The sequence below is a fragment of the Caretta caretta genome, chromosome 3 (genome assembly GCF_965140235.1).
Source record: "Caretta caretta isolate rCarCar2 chromosome 3, rCarCar1.hap1, whole genome shotgun sequence".
In the NCBI taxonomy this organism is placed as follows: domain Eukaryota; kingdom Metazoa; phylum Chordata; order Testudines; family Cheloniidae; genus Caretta; species Caretta caretta.
The window spans coordinates 559,244-573,282 of record NC_134208.1 but is presented as its reverse complement, the minus strand read 5'-3'; the positions used below and the strand labels follow the sequence as shown (position 1 = coordinate 573,282).

At 51.9% G+C, this 14,039-nt stretch overlaps 1 protein-coding gene across 3 annotated transcripts in view; it reads right to left on the bottom strand.

Moving 5' to 3' along the window:
- Positions 1 to 14,039, bottom strand: part of IFT172 (intraflagellar transport 172) — a 146,132-nt gene that overhangs the window by 91,000 nt on the left and 41,093 nt on the right. For all 3 annotated transcript variants that reach the window (XM_048846170.2, XM_048846172.2, XM_048846171.2), the window contains one exon: positions 10,372 to 10,457. In XM_048846170.2, the coding sequence (XP_048702127.1) occupies positions 10,372 to 10,457 (86 nt within the window). The remainder of the gene's footprint in view (positions 1 to 10,371; positions 10,458 to 14,039) is intronic.

Genomic DNA, 14,039 nt, shown 5'->3' with positions numbered 1-14,039 from the left:
TCCAAGTACACATCATCCAACAGATCACTCTTGGCCACATGGTTGTTGATCCCCTCAAAGAATTCCAATAGATCGGTGACGTATGATTTCCCTTGACAAAAACTACGTTGATTCTTCCTCAACAAATCGTGTTCATCTACGTGTCTGATAATTCTGTGTTTTACTGTAGTTCCAATCCATTTACCTGATACTGAAGTTAGGTTTACCGGCCTGTATTTGCCAGGATCGCCTCTGGAGCCTTTTTATAAAAATTGCCATGTCAATAGCTACCCTCCAGTCATCTGGTACAGAGACTGATGTAAATGATACGTTATGGTACCTCAATTAGTAACTGCAATTTCATATTTGAGTTCCTTCAGAACTCTTGAGTGAATAACATCTGGTTCTGGTGACTTGTTACTGTTTAATTTATACATTTGTTCCAAAACCTCCTCTACTGACACGACAGTCAGGGACAATTCCTCAGATCTGTTATCAAAAAAGAATGGGAATCCCCCTCACGTCCTCTGCAGTGAAGACCAATGCAAAGAATTCATTTAGCTTTTCCACAATGGCCTTGTCTCCCTTGAGTGCTCCTTTAGAACCTTGATTATCCAGTGGCCCCACTGATTGTCTGGCAGCCTTCCCGCTTCTTATATACTTTAAAACATTTTTGCTGTTAGCTTGTGTGTCTTTTGCTAGCTGCTCTTCAAATTCATTTTTTGGCCTGCCAAAGGGAGCAGATGAAGGGTATGGGTAAAGGAGGCAGGGGTCCTCACCACTAGAGCACCTCCTCATGGCTAGGGGTGCTGTAGCATCTCTCCTCCAATCTGGCGTCCCCTGATGGCAGGTGCTCTAGTCCTCTGGTGGTCATGATTTAGTCTGCTCCTTCAAGAGTAACAGAAAGTCCAACAAAGTCCAAGACCATTTATCAGGTCTTCAGCCCCAACTCTGTGCCTGGTGGCCCTCAGATCCTTCTCCTAGGGCTTTCAGTCATCTTTATCTCCTTCTCAGGGACTTCACATCACCTTCTCTGGTGGCTGATAATGGGAAGGTTTGGATTCCCCTCCCACTACACTGGATTCAAGCCCAGGGACCCTATAACCAGGACCAAGGACTGCTTGGTCCAACTCCTTGCTGCCGCTGGCTCTCTGAGCTTCTTCCTACTGAGCCTTTCTCAGGCCTTCTTCCCTGCAACTCTCTAGGTTCACCTTTTTCTCAGGACTGGGACCCTCAGGGCCCTCCCCCGGAATCATCTAGCAAACCCAAATCACCTGCTGCCTTCCTTGGTCTTAGTCTTTCATGCCTCTTAAATTCCCCTTGCTGTTCCTGCATTGAACAGCTCAGAGGGCCCTCTCCTTGGAAGTCTGCTTCATGCCTTTTATCAGGGTTTAACACTGGAGCCAGTGGCTGCTTTGTCTCTCCTCTGGCTCTCACCAGACTTCTCTATTCAGGGAAGGAACCCGGGTCACCTCTTCCCCATGGGCTTCCTCTTGGACCCTCCTGGTATCCTCACTCTCTCTAGTCCCAGAGAGTGACTGCAGACTCTTTGCTTCTAGTCCCCTTCTGTGGTCAAGTTCCTCTGTTCACAGTCCTCTCCCAGCCCTTCCTTAGCTAGACTTATCCTCAGTTAAGCCTGACCCCCTCTCCAGTGCAGTCTGGTACGGTAATTGGCCTCTCAGGCCGCCATTATCCATTCACATCCTGTGTGGGGCACACACCCCATCGCAGGATGAATCCACTAAAAAAATTAGTTACTCACCTTTTCATAACTGTTGTTCTTTGAGAAGTCTTGCTCATGTCTGTTCCATTGTAGGTGTGCGCATGCCACGTGCGCAGTTGTCGGAGACTTTTGCTTTAGCGGTATCCGTAGGGTCAGCTGTGGGGGACCCTGGAGTGCTGCGCTCATGCCGTGGTATATCTGGCGCCCCCGGCCCTACACCCTCTCAGTTCCTTCTTGCCGAGAACTCCGACAGAGGGCAGGAGGGCGGGCAATGGAATGGACATGAGCAACACATCTCAAAGAACAACAATTACAAAATATAGGTAACTGTTTTTCCTTTGAGCGCTTGCTTGTAGATTCCATTGTAGGTGACTCACGAGCAGAATCCTCAGTCGTGGGCTCGGAGGTCACAGTTTTGCAGATTGGAGCACTGCTCTGCTGAAACCAGCATCATCTCAAGCTTGCTGGATCAGTGCCTAGTGCAAAGCAAATGTGTGATGGACGATCAGCTCGCAGCTCGACAAATTTCTTGGATCAGCACTGGGCGAGGAAGTCTGCCGAGGATGCCTGCACCCTAGTCAAGTGAGCCGTCACGGTCGCCGGTGGGGTCACCTTCGCTAGCTCATAACAGGCCGTGATCCAGGATGAGATTCTCCGGGCAGACACTGGGCAACCCTTCATTCTATCCGCGACAGCAACAAACAACTGTGTAGACTTGCAGAACACCTTTTTTCGGTCTATGTAGAAAGCCAGGACCCATCTGACATCCAGGGTATACAGCCTGCATTCCTCATCGGTCATGTGAGGCTTAGGACAAAGGACCGGCAAGTATATGTCTTGACCAGTATGGAACTGGGAGACGACCTTGGGTAGAAAGGCCAGGTGCAGGTGCAGCTGGACCTTGTCCTTATAGAATATCGTGAACAGCGGTTCTGAAGTGAACACTCTGATCTCAGACACCCTATAGGCCGAAGTAATAGCGACTAAAAAGGAGACCTTCCAAGAGAGAAGGAGGGAGCAGGACGCCAGGGGTTTGAAGTGGGGACCCATGAGCCGTGACAGCACAAGATTCAGGTCCCAAGGAGGAACCGGGTCCTGGACATGCGGGTAGAGGCACTGCCTGCTGATGTAATACATTGCGGCAGTATTGTCTGCCAGGACCTGACCACCCTGCCCTTCAGGTGGGGCAAAAAAGCCTGGCAGGCCAGGTGAACCACTTTGAGTTCCCTGACATTGATATGAACGGCTAGATCGTTTTGTAGCAAGTGCGTGCTGAGCTCCCCAAGATGAGCTCCCTAGCCCAGGTCTGACGCGTGAGAGACCAGGGTAAGCGATAGAGATGGGGTCACGAAGGGAACTCCTTGCAGCACCGAGTCGGGATCCCGCCACCAGTCCAAAGACAGTAGGATGTGGCTCGGCATCATGACCACTTAATCCAGGGGGTGCCTGCTGGGAATGTACATCGAGGCTAGCCACGGTTGCAGAGGCCTCAGGTGAAGCCAGGCATGGCTGACCATGTACGTGCACGTAGTCACGTGTCCCATCAGTTGCAGACATGTGTGGGCCGTGGTGAGAGAGTGGGCTCTTACGTGGGAGATCAAGTCCACCATGGCCTGAAACCGCGCTTCCGGAAGGGAGGCCCTGGTACGTGTGGAGTCAAGAACTGCGCCGATAAACTCTATACGTTGGACTGGGGTTAACGTGGACTTTTCTGTATTTATTAACAGGCCCAGGTAGAGGCAGATGGAATGCACCAGATTGAGGCTTCTCTGCACCTGCTCCGGAGACCTGCCCTTGATGAGCCAGTCATCGAAGTATGGAAACAGGAGCACCCCACGCCACCTGAGGTAAGCCGCTACTGGTGCCTGAAGGGCGACCCATCACTCTCACAGATCCTGGGGGACAGGCCAGTCTTCGCCTACATACAGCCCCCCAACCTGAAGGGTGACCCCTCACTCTCACATATCCTGGGGGACAGGCCAGTCCTCGCCTACAGACAGCCCCCCAACCTGAAGGGCAACCCATCACTCTCACAGATCCTGGGGGACAGGCCAGTCCTCGCCTACAGACAGCCCCCCAACCTGAAGGGCGACCCCTCACTCTCACAGATCCTGGGGGACAGGCCAGTCCTCGCCTACAGACAGCCCCCCAACCTGAAGGGCGACCCATCACTCTCACAGATCCTGGGGGACAGGCCAGTCCTCGCCTACAGACAGCCTCCCACCCTGAAGGGCGACCCATCGCTCTCACAGATCCTGGGGGACAGGCCACTCCTCGCCTACAGACAGCCCCCCAACCTGAAGGGTGACCCCTCACTCTCACAGATCCTGGGGGACAGGCCAGTCCTCGCCTACAGACAGCCCCCCACACTGAAGGGCTACCCCTCACTCTCACAGATCCTGGGGGACAGGCCACTCCTCGCCTACAGACAGCCCCCCAACCTGAAGGGCGACCCATCACTCTCACAGATCCTGGGGGACAGGCCAGTCCTCGCCTACAGACAGCCTCCCACCCTGAAGGGCGACCCATCGCTCTCACAGATCCTGGGGAACAGGCCAGTCCTCGCCTACAGACAGCCCCCCACCCTGAAGGGCGACCCATCACTCTCACAGATCCTGGGGGACAGGCCAGTCCTCGCCTACAGACAGCCTCCCACCCTGAAGGGCGACCCATCACTCTCACAGATCCTGGGGGACAGGCCAGTCCTCGCCTACAGACAGCCCCCCAACCTGAAGGGCGACCCCTCACTCTCACAGATCCTGGGGGACAGGCCAGTCCTCGCCTACAGACAGCCCCCCAACCTGAAGGGTGACCCATTGCTCTCACAGATCCTGGGGGACAGGCCAGTCCTTGCCTACAGACAGCCCCCCACCCTGAAGGGCGACCCATCACTCTCACAGATCCTGGGGGACAGGCCAGTCCTCGCCTACAGACAGCCCCCCAACCTGAAGGGCGACCCATCACTCTCACAGATCCTGGGGGACAGGCCAGTCCTCGCCTACAGACAGCCCCCCACCCTGAAGGGCGATCCCTCACTCTCACAGATCCTGCAGGACAGGACAGTCCTCGCCTACAGACAGCCCCCAACCTGAAGGGTGACCCCTCACTCTCACAGATCCTGGGGGACAGGCCAGTCCTCGCCTACAGACAGTCCCCCAACCTGAAGGGCGACCCCTCACTCTCACAGATCCTGGGGGACAGGCCAGTCCTCGCCTACAGACAGCCCCCCAACCTGAAGGGCGACCCATCACTCTCACAGATCCTGGGGGACAGGCCAGTCCTCGCCTACAGACAGCCCCCCAACCTGAAGGGCGACCCATCGCTCTCACAGATCCTGGGGGACAGGCCAGTCCTCGCCTACAGACAGCCCCCCAACCTGAAGGGTGACCCATCACTCTCACAGATCTTGGGGGACAGGCCAGTCCTCGCCTACAGACAGCCCCCCAACCTGAAGGACGACCCATCACTCTCACAGATCCTGGGGGACAGGCCACTCCTCGCCTACAGACAGCCCCCCACCCTGAAGCAAATACTCACCAGCAACCACATACCACACAACAGAACCACTAACCCAGGAACCTATCCTTGCAACAAAGCCCGTTGCCAACTGTGCCCACAGATCTACTCAGGGGACACCATCATAGGGCCTAATCACATCAGCCACACCATCAGAGGCTCGTTCACCTGCACATCTACCAATGTGATATATGCCATCATCGGCCAGCAATGCCCCTCTGCCATGTACATTGGTCAAACTGGACAGTCTCTACATAAAAGAATAAATGGACACAAATCAGACGTCAAGAATTATAACATTCAAAAACCAGTCGGAGAACACTTCAATCTCTCTGGTCACTCGATTAGAGATCTAAAAGTGACAATTCTTCAACAAAAAAACTTCAGAAACAGACTCCAAGGAGAGACTGCTGAACTGGAATTATTTGCAAACTGGATACAATTAACTTAGGCTTGAATAAAGACTGGGAGTGGATGGGTCATTACACAAAGTAAAACTATTTCCCCATGTTTATTCCCCGCACCCCACCCCCCACTGTTCCTTAGACGTTCTTGTCAACTGCTGCAAATGGCCCACTTTGATTATCACTACAAAAGGTTTTCTCCCCCACCCCGCTCTCCTGCTGGTATTAGCTCATCTTAAGTGATCACTCTCCTTACAGTGTGTATGGTAACACCCATTGTTTCATGTTCTCTGTGTATATAAATCTCCCCACTGTATTTTCCACTGAATGCATCCGATGAAGTGAGCTGTAGCTCACGAAAGCTTTTGCTCAAACGAATTGGTTAGTCTCTAAGGTGCCACAAGTCCTCCTTTTCTTTTTTCCTCCTCAGTGACTTCAATGCAAGAGTTGGAGCAGACAATAACTCATGGCTAGATTGTCACTCACAGGGATACCCTTTTCTCTCTTTCTCCTGGAGATCCTAGATGTCAGTCTGTGGCTTCCTGGGTAAACGTCCTGCCTGCTGCCATTCTGTCCACTAAGTCCCGGCAGGCCCTGGCATTGCAATCAATGCCATCCCACCCAGAGGTAAGGCAGAGGGGACATTGCTATTCACTGTGCCCCTGGTTCCTCTGCTGAGAGAGTGACTTGGAAGCCACATCAAGCAGAACTAGTGTTCCCAGAAACGCAGACAAGGAAGCCAAGGGATCCCTGCAAGAACTTTTGCCTTCTTAAGCCAAGAAGCAGACCTAAGTCTATTGTCAGCTCTGCTCTCTAAAGAGACCAGTGACACTGGGGCCAAATCCCACAGGTGCACGATACCCACATGGAAGAAAACCGAGGATAACTTTGAGATTTAAAGAGCTCAATCTGTTTAGTTTAGCAAAAAGAAAACTGAAAGGTGACTTGAATTATAGTGTCTAAGGACCTTCCTGGGGAGAAAACACTGGTACTAAAGGGCTCTTTAGTCCAGTGGAGAAAGGCAGAACAAGAACCAATGGCTGGAAACTGAAGCTATAGAAATGTAAATTAGAAAGAAGGCACAATATTTTATCATTACAGTTGATTAATTGTTGGAGCAAACTACCACGGGATGTGGTGGATTATTCGTCTCTTGAAGTTTTCAAATCCAGACTGGCTGCCTTTCTGGAAGATGCTTTAGCCAAACAGAAAAGCTACTGGGCTCAATACAGCGGTAAGTGGGTGAAATTCAGCTGCCTGCAGGGGTGAAAGGAAGGGGGTACGGGCCGGTATGGCGTACCGGTAAAAGGTAGCCGCTAGTACCGGCCCGTTCCGCTGACGCAGCAGTGCTTAAACATCGCTGCCCCTTTTCCGCCCTCAATTGGCGGCTCTGCCAGGTCCCTACCAGAAGGCCGCCAATGGGGGGGCGCAAAAGGGGCAGCGACGACCCGGCAGGACCGCCGATGGGGGGCGCAAAAGGGGCAGCGACGACCCAGCAGGACCGCCGATGGGGGGCGCAAAAGGGGCAGCGACGACCCAGCAGGACCGCCGATGGGGGGCGCAAAAGGGGCAGCGACGACCCGGCAGGACCGCCGATGGGGGGCGCAAAAGGGGCAGCGACGACCCGGCAGGACCGCCGATGGGGGGCGCAAAAGGGGCAGCGACGACCCGGCAGGACCGCCGATGGGGGGGCGCAAAAGGGGCAGCGATGACCCGGCAGGACCGCCGATGGGGGGGCGCAAAAGGGGCAGCGATGACCCGGCAGGGCCGCCAATGGGGGGGCACAAAAGGGGCAGCAACGACCCGGCAGGACCGCCGATGGGGGGTGCAAAAGGGGCAGCGACGACCCAGCAGGGCCGCCAATGGGGGGGCGCAAAAGGGGCAGTGACGACCCAGCAGGGCTGCCAATGCGGGGCACAAAAGGGGCAGCCATGTTAAAGCGCTGCTGCCCCCCGGCCGCTGACAGAGCGAGGGCGGAAGAAGCAGCTGCCCCAGGGCCGCAATTTAAAAGGTCCCGGGGCTCCCTTTAAATTGCCACTAGAGCCCCAGGCAGCGCTGGCCAGGGAGCGCAGATGGAAGGGCTGTGGGACGCTGACCCCCCAGCTCCACCCTTCCGCCCAAGGCCACGCCCCTTCCGGAGGGAGCGGCCTCATACCGGTAAGAGCTGCATTTTACTTTCACCCCTGGGTGCCTGTGACTTACAGAAGATCAGACCAGATGATCGAATGGTTCCCTCTGGCCTTTAAATATCTATTAAACCTGCTCCTCATGAAAATCTCATCCCAGCCCCAATTGTTAGAGACACCCTGAAGCAGAGGGTTTTACTGCCCTGCCAACATTAAAGTTACCTCGTTTATCTCTGGATAGTCTTTTGTTATCCAGTTAAAATCCATATGTGGAGTGAATTTACACAAGGTCAATGCCTTTCTGTCTGGGCTTTAGCCTCAGGGTTTGGCACCAAGGGAGGCTTAGGGGTCATGCTACTCATGCCTGGGGAAAGCTTTTCAGGAGTGGGTCCCCCAGAGCCTCTTGCAGGAGCCACTCCTGGAGCAAAGTCCTTCAGCCCTTCTTATCTTTATAGAAAGCCTTACAGGCATCGTATCCCTTGGCCAAGACCCCTCCTTGAGGCAGGAAGGCACTTTTCATTCCCACCCAAGACGGATCATTGTGGGGAAGAGGATCACCTCTTCAGCTGCAATCTCTGGGGCAGATCCGCCATCCTGGGCCTGGCCCAAGAAATCCAAACATAGCAAAACCTCAATACACACTACCATACCCTCTCATGAACTGACATGAGTCTAAAATGTTTTCGATTAATTATGCTACCTAAGAACTATTTTGAGCGTACCCGATGGTAAAGGGAGAGGTTGGTTCTGTGCCCACTCCAGCTGGCAGAGAGGAGCTGAGGACAGGGATTTACACCCTTGGTCTATGTAGTCCAGGGTGCAGGGGAATTGTGCATCCCTGCCACCTACCACTCAGGAACGACCTGTAACTGAATCATAGAGTATCAGGGTTGGAAGGGACCTCAGGAGGTCATCTAGTCCAACCCCCTGCTCAAAAGCAAGACCAATCCCCAATTAAATCATCCCAGCCAGGGCTTTGTCAAGCCTGACCTTAAAAACTTCTAAGGAAGGAGATTCTACCACCTCCCTAGGTAACGCATTCCAGTGTTTCACCACCCTCCTAGTGAAAAAGATTTTCCTGATATCCAACCTAAACCTCCCCCACTGCAACTTGAGACCATTACTCCTTGTCCTGTCCTCTTCTGCCACTGAGAATAGTCTAGAACCATCCTCTCTGGAACCACCTCTCAGGTAGTTGAAAGCAGCTATCAAATCCCCCCTCATTCTTCTCTTCTGCAGACTAAACAATCCCAGTTCCCTCAGCCTCTCCTCATAAGTCATGTGTTCCAGACCCCTGATCATTTTTGTTGCCCTTCGCTGGACTCTCTCCAATTTATCCACATCCTTCTTGTAGTGTGGGGCCCAAAACTGGACACAGTACTCCAGATGAGGCCTCACCAATGTCAAATACAGGGGAACGATCACGTCCCTCGATCTGCTGGCAATGCCCCTACGTATACATCCCAAAATGCCATTGGCCTTCTTGGCAACAAGGGCACACTGCTGACTCATATCCAGCTTCTCGTCCACTGTCACCCCTAGGTCCTTTTCTGCAGAACTGCTGCCTAGCCATTCGGTCCCTAGTCTGTTCTTCCGTCCTAAGTGCAGGAACCTGCACTTATCCTTATTGAACCTCATCACCACACGGCCAGCAGGGGGCTGGGGAGCAATGCCAGGAAGGCGGGAACATTATTGTTCATGATGGTGACAGACAGCAATTCTCTCTTCTTCTGCTCTTATTCACTATTTACGGCAGGCAGAGACCATTCTGAACATCGAGTCTGATCGGCACAGCACAGGCCAGACAACCCCACCCGCGATTCCTGCACTGAACGTGTAGCTGCTGGATGAACTGCAGCATATTTCTTAGAAAGACACCCAGTCCCCGTTTAAAGACTCTAAGTGCTGGGGAACCTGCCACACTGCCTGGTAAGTTGTGCCCAGGGTTAATTGCCCTCACTATATAAATGTGCACCTTATTTCCAATCTTCGTCTAGTTTCAACTTCCAAGCACTGAATCTCCTCCTGCATTTGTCTGCTACACTAAAGAGTCTCTCCTATGAGAAATCTCTTCCCCAGGTGAGTACCTGTAGACCATGATCAAGTCACCTCTTAACCTTCTCTGTGTTAAGCTAAATAAACAGCTTCTTTAGGCTCACTGCACGACAAGCATTGCAGACTGCAAATCATTCTTGCCCTACTCCGTTGTTCTCTGCACACTGTTCAACCTGAGCATCCAGAACTCAAGTCCTGCGATCCTGGATGAGGCGGGGTCCCATGGAAACTGCACCATGACATCGCATACCTAAGGCATCGGGGCAGAACGCGCTGAGACATCCCAATTCTGGGAGCTTCACCTGGCAGCACGAACACCCATCTCGTCAGCTCAAGGGGCCCGTGCACTGACAGTGCCCGCAGCAACACAGTTATGATGACTGACGGCCGCACGCACAGACAGGAGACGTGGCCCTGCCCCAGAGAGCCACCGTCCTCACCAGACATGTAACAGACCCGTGAGCAGGGCAGCCTCCCAGTCAGACATGGGTGCAACTTGACTCTAATGATTCGCCTCCCGGAAGAACGTGAATGTAGATGGGGCAGAAGGACGAGAGTCACCATTCACCTGCTGCTATAGTCTTGATGTCGATAAGATATGCCAGTCTCTTGTTCTCCTCCATCCCTCTTTGCCTTCTCTCATTGATGCGAACGCTGTAATGGAGAAGAGTGAAGAATGACTGATAATGCTGTGCACTTGCCAAACCACATGGGGCATCTCCCACCCTCCCCCAGAACCACCCCTGGTGTCCCCCTCCACCCATGGAACCACACCTCCTGACCTGTGGCTCTCCATCCCCACACCCACCCCAGTCTACCCATCAGGTCCCATGGGGTACTGTACAGCCCTTAGTCCCTGCAGATTGGTGGTTCTCTACCTAGAAGGGACAGTTACTCAGGTCCCTGAAATTCTGCCTCTGAAACACCTTGTATCACAGATCTGTGGGATAAGTCCTACACCCCATCTTAAACAGTCTTTTGGAGGAACCCCATCTGTGTGTCAGACTCCCCAGGGGGGCTCACTCTTCCTTCAGGTTAGGCTACACAGCCTCACAGCCTCTGAGATTGAGCCCTGGCACTCCAGAATTCCTGCTTCACACTGGGAGCTCTGCTCAGCAGTTCAGCTGAGATAGACTCCTTGTTAGAGACTTGTTCGCTCTTCAGGGACTAATGCTCCCTAGCCAGTATTTGTGGTGACACCAAACCGGCCTTTCAAAACAGAGTAGGACTTATTAGGCAACTGGAACACAGCACTGGAAGGCCTGAGGTTAGCATTCAGAAATAAAGGTTAAAGCATCACCCATTCTGGTCAAGCCAGAGCAGCCCACCAGCCAAGCCGTAGTGGATTCCGCCTCAGGCTCGGTCCCTCTTTGGCTCCTTAGCCACTCCCAGGGGAGAGCAGCCAGCCTCCTCCAGAAGCCCACTCTTGCTGGTTATGTCTCAAAAACCTCCTTGCTCTGTGTCATTGTTTGCTAGGTGTCAATGTTCTGGTCATTGGAGCTTTCCATTGTCTCTTTTGGATTCTCCTCTCAGCAGGTTCCAGCCAGTTCCACAACCTCCTCATTCACTGGAGCCCAGATAACAAGGCAATATTCTCACCTCATGTCCTGTGCTGCGCCCCCAGAGGAAACTTAACCCTTTTTTGTCACCAGGGTTAATAATGCAAAGGACAGAAAGAAACTGAGGCACACACAGAATTCATAAAACTGTCACAGACAATTCCCATTTGATCATATTGTGTGGGCAGGGTTCTCAGTTCTTATAGCACAGGCTCAGCAACCCGTGAAGGCAGTGAAAGCAAATGGAGCAGGAGCCAGGACCCTCACATCACTACCCACTTGGGAGCATCTGCACATTAGAGACAGCTTCCGGGAGGTGCAGGGGCCAGGCTCCCAGGCTGGTATGCCACAAATTATCCTAAATAGGCTCCGAACACAACGAGAGCAAATTAATAGATTCCTAGATTCCAAGACCAACAGGGGCCATTTTGACTACCTATTCTGACCCACTGTATAACGCAGGCCAGAGAATTGCCTTGAAATAATTCCTAGAGCAGATCTTTTAGAAACACATCAAATCTTGACTCAAAAATTGTCAGTGATGGAGACTCACGACCCCATGTAAATTGTTCCAATGGTTAATTACTGTTAAATGTACACTCAGGATTGGAAGTTGTTCTAAAAGATCTGCTCTAGGAATAGTTTTGGGGAACTTCTCTGGCCTGTGTTATACAGAAGGTCAGACGAGATGATCACAATGGTCTCTTCTAGTCTTAGAATCTATAAATCAATGAACAATTCTACCATTTCTATCTAATAATGGCAAGGAAACAGGAACCACGCAGGGTAGCAGCAACCAGGAAGGAAGCAGGGACCTGGGCTTAGAGCTCTGAGTAACACCGTTTGTCTAGTACTGAAGTTAGGCTTTCCGGCCTGGAATTGCCAGGATCACAGCTGGAACTTTTTCAAAAATTGGCATCACATTAGCTATCCACCAGTCATCTGGTACGTAGATTGATTTAAGCGATATGTTACATACTATAGTTGGTCGTTCTGCAATTTCACATCTGAACTCTTGGGTGAACATCATTTGCTACTGGTGACTTATTACTACTTAATTTATCAATTTGTTCCAAAACCTTCTCAGTAAGCATTCAAGATCATTCCAAGTTCTCAGTGACTCAGAAACAGGTAATGCCATTTTTGCATAGAGTGCCATGTTCCCCTCCCTTTTGCCCACGCAATCCTTCCTAAACAGGTTATAACCATTGATTTTAACATTCCAGTTATGGGAATCATCCCTTCAAGTTTCAGTAATACCAAATTCCATTCAATTTATGCTCATAAATGAGTTATTCCAATTCCCTGTTTGTCTGCTTCCTCAGGGACCCTTGGCACAGTGATGCAGCCCATACACAGAGAGCAAAAGAATAGTGCAACAGACAACCCCCAGAAAGACCAAATGCATCACTCACCAAGTCCTGCTACCTCCAAGCACAGAGGCTGCAGCTATGCCCTTCAATTCTCCTGTTAGCTGCCTCTGTTCACTCAAAGGGTGCAACCCAAACCTCCTCAGGGATGGAGAGCACCAATTCAGAGCAGAGGAATCCGTCAGATGATGACCAGGGATGCCGAATTACAGAAGCACCGCAAATAGCCTTTAGTCCCCTAAGGAACATCCATGATTGATAAGTGTACCAAAATGGCCACAACCCTTGGAACCACCTCCTGTCTCACAGACTCAGGACCCTGCAAAGTGTTTGCTGCAATCTAGTCCGGAAAGTCAGCATCCTGCCTCTGACAGCATGGCCAGCACTTTGGGGTAGGCTGCACTGCCACAACAGTCCAGAGGGGAGCATAAGCACAAGGATTAGGCCTGACTACGCCATACTTGGTGCTCAGTTGACTCAGGTGCCACAGGTGGAGAAGCAAGGATGAGGCATTAGCCATTTTCTGGCTTGTTGAAGCAGCTGGAAAGGGTGAGTGACCAGAAGCTACCTCAAGACTGGGCTGGCAAACACAGAGATGGGAGAGTGTTCCCAGCTCCTCACAGAGAAACGAGCAAGCATTAATAACATAAAAATGGCCACACTGGATCAGACCAAAGGTCCATCTAGCCCAGTATCCTGTCTTCCAACAGCGGCCAATGCCAGGTGCCCCAGAGGAAATGAACAAAACAGGGAATCATCAAGTGATCCACCTCCTGTTGCCCATTCCCAGCTTCTGGCAAACAGAGGCATCAGCCCTGCCCATCCTGGCTAATAGCCATTGATGGACCTATCCTCCATAAGAACATAAGAAAGGACATATTGGGTCAGACCAAAGATCCATCCAGACCAGTATCCTGTCTACCGACAGTGGCCAATGCCAGGTGCCCCAGAGGGAGTGAACCTAATCAGTAATGGTCTAGTGATTTCTCTCCCGCCATCCATCTCCACCCTCTGACAAACAGAGGCTAGGGACACCATTCCTTACCCATCCTGGCTAATAGCCAATAATGGACTTAGCCTCCACGAATTTATCCAGTTCTCTTTTAAACCCTGTTATAGTCCTTGTCTTCACAACCTCCTCAGGCAAGGAGCTCCACAGGTTGACTGTGCTCTGAGTAAAGAAGAACTTCCTTTTATTTGTTTTAAACCTGCTACCCATTAATTTCATTTGGTGGCCCCTAGTTCTTATATTATGGGAACAAGTAAATAACTTTTCCTTATTCACTTTCTCCACACCACTCATGATT